General features: G+C 41.6%; 1 protein-coding gene across 4 annotated transcripts in view; it reads right to left on the reverse strand.

Moving 5' to 3' along the window:
* The window catches only part of LOC123521793 (zinc finger protein OZF-like), a 36,473-nt gene extending 33,297 nt beyond the window's left edge, over nt 1–3,176 (reverse strand). For all 4 annotated transcript variants that reach the window (XM_045291161.1, XM_045291159.1, XM_045291158.1 and 1 more), the window contains exons 1-2: nt 3,139–3,176; nt 334–556 (exon numbers count right to left, since the gene is read on the reverse strand). Coding sequence is in view for 2 of the 4 variants with exons in the window: in XM_045291159.1 (XP_045147094.1) it covers nt 334–336 (3 nt within the window). In the remaining 2 variants the exon portion in view is untranslated. The remainder of the gene's footprint in view (nt 1–333; nt 557–3,138) is intronic.
* Nucleotides 3,177–10,417: the final 7,241 nt, after the last annotated feature.

A 10,417-nucleotide genomic window follows, 5' to 3' on the forward strand; every position in this document is an offset into this window, starting at 1 on the left:
AAAAAAAAATAATTAAAGTCTCAGGAACCCAAAGAGACAATTTCTGCCTTATTCAATAATATCGCGATGAGTCACACTATGAGTTGTTTCTTTTACAGTAGTTTGTCAGGAGCCACAGCCGCTCCATGGAAGAAAGAAGGGGCTTTCTGCTCCTATAAAGAGTTACAGTCTAGAAAACCCACAGGGCCAGTCTTCCCTGTCTCTTGACCTCTTCTGTAAACTTGTACCCCATTGAGGGGCAGTAGGGCCCAGAACACACAGCTGGCCTCCCTACTATTCTTACCTAATCTCACCTCCTTATGGTAAGAATAACAAGTTTTCAGTACTACTCACCATTTCCTTGGTCCAGCTTCCAGAAGTTTAAGTAGAAACTCCTCTGAGCCCCAGAAGGCACTTAAGGAAGAGCGATCAGAGTGGAAACAGAGCCACCAGGAGGTCTGAAGGTAAACGAATAATGGTTGGTCAACGCAGCCAGTCAGAGCAGTTGAAATCCTTTCTTGTGATTGCAGGGTGGTGCAAGATGGTCACTGTAGGTCCCCTGTGCCACACCTGTGACCTAACGTGAAAGAAGGATGAGGAGGAGACAGTGTTAGGGAAGGAACGACAGAGTCTTGGCCTTCTGCTGAGTCCCTGAACAGGACTTTCAGTCTCAGAACAATGCTCCACCAGAAGTGTTTTCACTTTTAAGACAGAAAAGGATCTGAACACACACTTGCTGTAGATTTCTTTTAAAGTACTGTTTATGCTTGTGTTTTTCAGCACATTTTTAATGCAGTTTTTGTGGTAAAATTAGGTGCCTCGGCTGATATTCAGGTCGGCTTATACTCGAGTATATACAATAAACTGGTTATCGAATGAAGGAAAAAACTAACAGCCATTGTGAAAATTTCAGTGAATTATAAACTAAAAAAGAGACCATACTAATTATATTGGAGTTAGCAATCATTTCTGAAACAAGATAAGCCAAGTTTTTGAAATGATATACAGCTTTAAATTTTTAAAAAATATATCAGCTTTGCCTAGACTCTTTAGTCTGTTAATCTTTCTTTCTTTTGCTCTAAGTAAAAGGATTATCATTTTGAGTCTACATTCAACATTACTGCCTTCACTCTACATTCTTATATTTTTTTAAGAAGGAAACACATTCTCTAGTCCAACGATAGATGATGTACACAGGATCATGTTTAAAATTGTTTGTTAAAATCATGACTTTTTATGAGTTGTGCATTTATTTACCCCAGGGTATCTTGTTCAATAGCAACCCTGCTGACACAATGGAGAAATGCGCCACTAATCAAAAGGCTGGGCATTCAAAACTATAGTCTAGCACCTTCACAGGAGGAGAAAAAACTGCTCCGCTGTAAACACTTAAACACACAAACCAAAACCCACTGCCAAGGAGACCATTCTAATTCAGAGCAAGCCTGGAAGGCAGATTGGACCTGCCCCAGAGGGTTTCCCATCTCAGAGGTGCTGGTGAGCTCAAGCCATCTACCTTTTCAATTCGCAGTCAAGTGCTTAACCACCGAGATACCAGGAGATTTTATGGGGCACTTCCACTCTGTCGGATAGGGTCATCATGAGTCAGTACCAACTCAATTGCTGTAGATATGACTTCGTATTTTTTAGACGGTACTCAACTACTAGCTGAAAGGCTGGCAGACCAAACCCATCCACCGGTGCTTTGGAAGACAGACCTAGTGATCTACATCCAGAAGCCCGGTCTTCAAATACCTGTTTCTTATGGAGCAAGTTCTCCCCTGTAGACATGAAACCTCCCTGTGTAGAGGAATGAACCCTAAGGCGATGACAATTGTTACCACCCCCCCACCAAAAAAAAACCCCAAACCCTACAATAATTACTATAAAAGAATAGTTTGCTGGGTTTTTTTTTTGAGTGGGGCGGTGTTGTGTTTTCATCACTTGGAAATAGTTGAGCCTCAAAGAATCTCTTTAAAAATTCTGGTTATATGCACTGCATTGAATGCAATTTTCCCTCACTCCCAGTATTTCCTGTTCAGATACTGGGATTATGCACAGCTTTTGCTCAAAGGCGCTTTCAACCTATAAGGAAGTGTGGCTCTTTGGGAGCAGAAACTGTGAGTGAATTACCCCAGCATCCAGACCTACAGATTGTCTCACACGAACTTTATGGTCTTGGGAAAACCCTGTGTATTGATTTCTATAAAGCTCTTTAGCTTGTTTTGACACAGCCTATTTTACATCAAACTCCGGCTGGCCTTATTTTCTCTCACAAAATCAGGGCAAAACCATCTGTCTTAGAAAGTTTTTGTCACTTGTAAAATATCTTCCTTTTGAATTCGTGATGGTTATGGTCCTAAACTGAGACCTAACCATGGTGCTAGTTTCAGCCCCTGCTCCTTAATTCACCCGTCTCATCTGCTCTTGAGTTGGAAGCAACTTGAGGGCAGTCAGTTTGGTTTCTTGGTTTCAAGTAAGGTCAGCGGTTCGAAACCACGAGCCACTCCGCAGGGCAAAGACCAGGCTTCCTACTTCCGTTAAGGGTTACAGCGTCAGCATTATTGCCCTATCCTAGAGGGCCCCTGTGAGTCAGAATGACCAGACGGCAGTGTTTGGTTTTTGTGGCCCTATCACTATTAACGGGATTGGGTAGGGGAGATAATCCCCACAATATTACTGTTTGCCCCCGCCTTGAGGAAGAAAAGAGATTAAAAGGGGAACATTGGGAACGGCAGACTGGAGCTATAGGTATTTAGGCTCAGCCGGGCTGCTCCCGGCTTCCTGAGGCCCGTGACGCCTCCACCGAGCTCACCAACTCCGACACGAAGCTGTCGCCGCTGGCCTTGGGGCCACACTTGAGCTGGACGAGGATTTTTACCGTTTACCGGTTCGAGCACCGAGCGACCCAGCCCCAGCCCACCTATTCCGTCTTCCCGAACCCGCTCCTGCGGGCCGCAGCTGCGCTCCCAGGTGAGGGAGCGTGTGGAGCGGCCGGGCGGCAGCGCCCAGCGCCCGGGCCGGCCCTGGCACAGCAGCCCCGGGGGCGGAGAGGCCAGCGGCGAGCCGGACAGACGCCCTCAAACCCCAGCAGGTCCGCCACCCCGCGCGGGCCCCCACACCGGGGCCAGGCAGGACGCACACAGCAACCAAACCCACCTGAAACCCGACCAGGTCCCGCGACCAAATAAGTCCCCTGGCCGCGGCCATGCACTTCCGCTTCCGGCTTCTGGCCCCTCCCCGTGTAGGGGAGGGGCCGCGTGCACGGACTCGGAGCGCGCCACCTATTGATCCGGAGATTCAGCGATCCCCAGGGATGGGGCTCTGTTCCCGGTTTTTCTGGGTCACACAAAATTTCTGCCTTTGACCGGAGGTAGTCTTACCACTTTTCTATTGCTCCTCGTAGTGGAAAATGTCGAGTTCTATATACACACACACACACATATTCAAATATATATATATTTGTATATGGTATTGTGAGGATCGGGCAGTACCAAGCAACCAAGCAGCATTTTGTTTTATTGTGCATAGAGCCACTCGAGGTCACCTAACAGAAACAACATTCTTTTGACACAAAAGTTTAAAAATAAAGCAAATCCCATTGTATAGCAGATGGACGGTGGAAAAGTTGATCGATTGTATATACCTGTGAAGTTGTTGGTGCCTGCCCTCTAGCTCATGTAACTTCCCACTAGAAGCAACTGTATGCACAAGAGGAAACACTGCCTGGTCCTGCACTCTCCTCACAAGGGTTGCTATGTTTGAGCCCATTGTTGAAGCCACTGTGTCTTTTGAGGGCCTTCGTCTTTCTCACTGACCTTCTATTTTCTTAAGTATGATGTCTTTCTCCGAGGGCCATTTCTTCCTGTTTCCATGTCCAAAGTACATGAGACAAAGTTTCACCATCCAAACTTCTAAGGAACATTCTGACTATACTTCTCCAAGACATATTTGGTTGTTCTTCTGGCAGTGCCTGGTACTTTCAATACTATAATTCAAATGCATCAATTCTTCCTGACCTTTCTTATTCTTTGTCCAGCTTTCATATGCATACAAAGCAATGGAAGATACCATGGCTTGGATCAGAGGCACCATATGCCTCCAAAGCCTTTGCCTTAAAGATTATATATATATATATAATCACAGATTTTCCCAATGCATGCATCATTTTATTTGATGACTGCTGCTCCCAAGGGTGTTCCTTGTGGATCAGAGGCACCATATGCCTCCAAAGCCTTTGCCTTAAAGATTATATATATATCACAGATTTTCCCAATGCATGCATCATTTTATTTGATGACTGCTGCTCCCAAGGGTGTTCCTTGTGGATTCAAGTAAAACGAAATCCTTGTTTTCTCCATTTATCATGATGCTGTCTATTGCTCTGTGAGGATGTTGTGCTGTAATCCACACTGGTCTTCACCGTCAAATACTTCAATTCCTCCTCACTCTCAATAAGCAAGGTTGTTTCATGTGCACATTTCAGGTTGTTAATGAACCTTCCATCGACCTTGATGCTGCATTCTTCTTCATGTGGTTCAGCTTTTTTGATTATTTGCTTAGTACCAAGATTGAGTAAGTATAGTGAAAAGATAACAGCCGTAAGACATAACTTTACTGATTTTAAACCACATGGTATCCCATTGTTCTGTTGAATGACTGCCTCTCGGTCAATGCACAGCTTCCTCATGGGCTCAATCAAGTGTTCTGGAATTCCCATTCTTCACAATTTGTTACTTATAATTTCTTAGGATCTACACAGTTGAATGCCCTAGCATAATCAATAAAAGTTCTAGGGAAAAAAGGGACCCCACATTAAAACATCTATAGAGAGTCATTTATTAAATCTTAAGCAGGAGAAAGACAAAACAAAGTCAAATCCTCCACAATGAGGGAGAGCAGCCTAATGAAAGTAATGGTCATAATAGTGTCCAAGGATTCACAGTCATGTAGGTAGTTAAATAGGTCATGGAACACAAAGGAAACTGTCACAGAATCATAATGTGTGACAGATCCATTCATCAGAATTTCAGAAGGAACTACAGAAGCAGAAGAGACTGTGATTGGAATACATACACTATTGTATATAAGAAAAGCATAAAATAAGGGTTCAGGGTCATCAGGGTACCTTAATGGGGTATGACTCATGACTATATAGCCCAAGAACCCTACTTTCCATCAAGGGCACACTCAGGTAATTTCAAAATATTGAGGTTTCCCCTCTCAAGGCCTGACAAGGGGCAAACTCACTCTGCTTGATGGTACCCTTCTCCTTGGGACATTAAAAACCTTTTATTTTGGAAAAAAAAAAAAATATATATATATATATATATATGTAGAAAGATGACTCTAATGAAGTGCCATTTATGGCTGTAAGTTTGAGTTTTTATGAACCTATCCTACCACTTTTCTGTCAATTTGTCATATTGTGAAGGCTTGTACAACTTGACTGTGATACTGGAAGCTATGCCTTTGGTATTTAAAACACCAATAGGATCACTCAGCATGAAGAGGTGTCAGTGGAGCTTCCAGACTAAAAACAGAATACAAAGGAGGAGTAGGCTGTCCACTTCTGAGGGATTAATCACTGAAAAAACCTTGTAATAGCAGCAGAACTTTGTCATATATAATCCAGAAGATATGCCTCTCAGTTTGGAAGGCTCTCAAAATGTGTCTGAGGAACAGCTGACTTCTCAAAGTAAAGCCCACCATAATGACGTGGATGGAGTACATCTTTCACGGCTTTCGCTTGCTGATGGGGCGTGATTCAAACTAGGAAGAAGCAGCTGTAAACATCCATTAATAATCCAAATATGGAATATATGAAATATGAATCTAGAAAAATTGGAAATAATAAAAAATGAAATGGAAGACATAAAGATCTATATCTCCGGCATTAGTGAGCTGAAATGAACTGACCACTTTGAATCAGACATTTATATGGTTTACTATGCCAGGAATAACATATTGAAGAAAAATGGGGTTATATTCATCTTCAGAAAGAACATTTCAAGATCGACCTTGAAGTACAATGTGGTCTGTGATAGGATAATATCTATATGCCTACAAGGGGATCCAGTTAGTCTAACTATTATTTGAATTTACCCATGAATGTCTAAAGGTAGTGAGGAAAACATGAAGAATTCTACTAAATTCTTCAGTCTGAAATCGGTCAAGTATGCAATCAAGATGTACTGATAATTACTAATGATTGTAATGCAATAGTTGGTAACACAGAGAAGGAAATAACAATTGGAAAATATGGCCTTGGTGATAGAAAGGAAGCTAGAGACTACACAGTAGGATTTTACAAGCCCAGTAGCTTCTTCATTACCAATACCTTTTATAACAAAAAAAAAGTGGGCAGAGTACATGGACCTCACCAGTTGGAATATGCAGGTATCAAATTGACCATATCTGTGGAAAGAGATGATGGAGAAGCTCAATATCAGCAGCCAAAAATCAAGGTAAGGGGCACTGTGGAACTCATACATAGCTCAAGTTAAAGCTAAAGAAAATTAGAACAAGTCCATGAGGGCCAAAATAAAACCTTCAGTGCATCCCACCAGAATTCTGAGACTATCTCAAGAACATTGAATAATAACATCGATTTGTTGAATAATTGAATTTGTTGAATAATAATGACAAGAAGATGACTTTTGTGTAACGACATTAAGAATATCATACATGAAGAAAGCAAAAGGTCATTAAAAAGACAAGAAAGAAAGACGAAAGTGGATATCAGAAGAGACTCTGAAAGTTGCTCTTGAACACAAAGTAAGTAAAGTAAATGGAAGAAATGATGAAATGAAAAGAGCTAAACAGAAAATCTTAAAAGGCAGACTGAGAAGACAAAGTAAAATATAATGAAATGTGCGAAGATCTGGAGTTAGAAAGCCAAAAGCAATAACTTAGCATATCTCAAGTTAAAAGAACTGAGTTCTACTTTTTAACCAAACATTTGAATATAATTCATACTAGCTCTTCACTACTGCATAAAATGTAAAACCGTTTTTCAATATCCAATTAAATGTTTATTATTTCCTTCAAATAGCTCAAATCAGAAAACTATTCTATTAACCTAGAAATAAAGCCTTTTTGTTTTAAGTCCCTGAATACTTATAGCACCATAGCAAACTCAGGCAGTTTGTCCAATGGAATCTGCTATGCTATAAAAACCCCTAAGAAACATTATATCATATAGAGCTAACAAAAATTACAAAAGGCAAGGTAGATGGAAACATATGGCTTAATAGAATTGAATGATGGATTGTTATAAGATGTATAAGAGCCCCCCCAATAAAATGATTAATAGGAAAAAATTACAAAAGGAACACCCTGTGAAGATTGAAGAAGGATGCATGCATTGAATTAGGGTGCTGGTGAAGAATACTGAAAGTACTATGGACTGCCAAAATAACAAGCAGATCTGTCTTGGAAGGAATACAGCCGGAATTCTCCATGTAAACTTGGATGATGCTACTTTGTCTCATGTATTTTGGACAAGTTATCAGGAAAGTGAAGCCCCTGATAAAAGACATCACGCTTGGTAAAGTAGAAGGGTAGGGAGAAAAAAGGAGGGCCCTCAAGATTGTTTGACACAGAGTCTACAACAGTGGGCTCAAACATAACAATAATTCTTAGTATGGCACAAAACTGGGAATTGTTTCATTCTGTTCTACATAGGGTCACTATGAGCCAGAACTACTTTCACAGCACCTAACAATAACCCACCAATTGTCTGTCAGTTGGTCATACTGTGGTGGCTCGTGTGTTGCTGTGATGCTAGAATCTATGCCATGGGTATTTCAAATGCCAGCAGGCTCACCCAAAGTGAACAGGTTTCAGTGGAGCCTCCAGACTGAGAACAGACAACAAAGGAGGACGTGGCTCTCCACTTTAGAAGACGCCACTGACAACATCATGCATAGTGTAGACGCATTTTCAGTTACTGAAAGCCTAAACAAAGGAAGCAGAACATTGCTGAAGATACTGCCAGCACATGGGCCCCTCAAGTCTGAGGGCACTCAAAATGTGACTGTAGAAGAGATGATTCCTTGGAGGTGAGTGGACCGTGGTGACATAAGTCTGGTAAAGCCTCTGCGAGTGGAGCCTTCAGGATCTTCATTTGCTGATGGGGCATGACTCAAGGTAAAGAGAAACAGCTTCAAAGTATGAATTTGGGAAAATTGGAAGTGGTCAAAAATAAAATGGAATGTATGAAAATCAATGCCTTAGGCATTAGTGAATTAAAATGGACTGGTATTGGCCATTTTGAATCAGAAAATGATTTACTCTTCTGGGTGTGTTAGTCCGGGTTGGCTAGAGAAACAAATCCAGGGATACTCATATGTACAAGAAAGAGTTTTATATAAAAGAACAATTGTATATTAAGAAAACACCCCAGCTTTGTCCAGATCAAGTCCATAAGTCCAATAGTAGCTGTGTTAGTCTGGGTGCATTACAGAAACAAATCCACAGAAACTCATGTATAAGAGAGAATTTTATATAAAGGTTAAGTGGCCATCAAAAAAAAAGAAAAAATCCCAACCCAGTGCTGCCAAAGCCCACAAGTCAAACATTAACCTATTAACCCATATGTCCAACACCAATCCACAAAGTCCTCCTCCATCTCACAAAACAGACGCAATGATGCAGACTGCAGGAGGAAAGTGGAATCAGTAAGTGTGTAAGCATCTCAGTGCTGGCAGGGATCTCCACACGGGTGTTCCAGCACCCATGGCTGCATCGGGGTAGGTCCATGTGGCTTCTCCTTGGAGATGTCTTGCAGGAAGTCAGTCTTGCAATCTGAAGCAGGGAACTGCTAAAGCAGCTGCACCCTGGTCCAACCATCACAAAGCAAGAGACCCTAGAACTGGAAAGGCGAGGCTCACCGAACCATTTATCTCTCTTGCCTTCAATTAACCCCATATATTTATCAGCCACGTTGGCACAATAAACTACCTCAGTAGCCCATATGTCTGATACCCACATGTCTAAAATCCCTCTTCAGATTTACACAACACATGCACTGATGTCGAATGCAGAAAGATCACAGGTCAGTGAGTGGAAAGTCTTGTGGATCCAGCGGTGGTGGAAGGATCTGAGCACTGGCAGGGGTCTCCACCGTGGCTCCTCCAGCACCAAGGCTCTGGCTCCATCAGCACAGCTCCATGTGGCTTGTCAACAGGAATGTGTCACAGACAGACAAGGCAGAGAATGAATGTGTCTGGCTTCTAATGAGCTATGTATTTCCATCATGCCTCCAAATAAGGTCATCAAGCTGCGACCTGATTTGACAGGCTAGACTCCACCCCTTCCTCAAGTTGCCAGTAGATGATGATGGCAACATATGTACAAATGTGCTTGACACACTGGATGAATGTATGGATTGTGATAAAAGATGTAAAAGCCCCCAATAAAAGTATTTGGGAAAAAAGGTAAAAGAAATGAAGCTGTAGATCTCATGATAGAATTTTGCCAAACCAAAGGCTTGTTCATAGCCAAAACCTTTTTTCAACACAAAAGGCAACTATACACATAGATGTCCCCAGAGGGGATACATGGAAATCAAATTGACTACATCTGTGGGAAGACACGATGGAGAAGCTCAATATCAGCAACTAAAACCAAACCAGGGGCCGACTGTGGAACAGAGCATCAATTGTTTATATGTAAGTTAAGGATAAAGCTGAAGAAAATGAAAACAAGTCCACAGGAGCCAAAATGCAAACTTGAGTCTATTTCACCTGAATTTCAAGAACATCTCAGAACAGATTTAACATTAAAACACTGATGAGCTGTAGGAGGATATGAAGAACAACATCATTTGTGAAGAAAGCAAAAGGTTACTAAAAAGACAGGAGAGAAAGAAAAGATCAAAGTGAATGTGAAGAGAGACTTTGAAACTTGCTATTAATAGTAGAGTAGCTAAAGCAAATGGAAGAAAGGATGAAGTCAGAGCTGAATAGAAAATTTCAAAGAGCAGCTAAAGAAGACAAGGTCAGATGTTATAATGAAATGTGCAAAGACCTAGTTTAGAAAACCAAAAGGGAAGAACACACTCAGTATAGCTGAAATTGAAAGAACTCAAGAAAAAATTCAGGCCTCGAATTGCAGTTTTGAAAGATTCTATGTTCAAATATTGAATGACGCAGGAAGCAGATGATGGAAAGAATACACCGAGTCACTGTACCAGAAATAACTAGTTGACAATCCACTATTTCAGGAGGTAACATATGAGCAAGAACCAATGGTACTGAAGGAAGAAGTTCAAGTTGCACTGAAGGCATTGGACAAAAACAATCCTCCAGGAATTGACAGAATATCCATTGAAATGTTTCAAGAAGCTGAAGAAGCACTGGAAGCTCTCGCTTGTCTATGCCAGGTAATTTGGAAGGCAGCTACCTGGCCAACTGACTGGAAGAGATCCATGCCC

Source organism: Echinops telfairi, unplaced genomic scaffold (genome assembly GCF_000313985.2).
Source record: "Echinops telfairi isolate 266 unplaced genomic scaffold, ASM31398v2 ScPeMD7_62;HRSCAF=233, whole genome shotgun sequence".
Classification (NCBI taxonomy): Eukaryota; Metazoa; Chordata; class Mammalia; order Afrosoricida; family Tenrecidae; genus Echinops; species Echinops telfairi.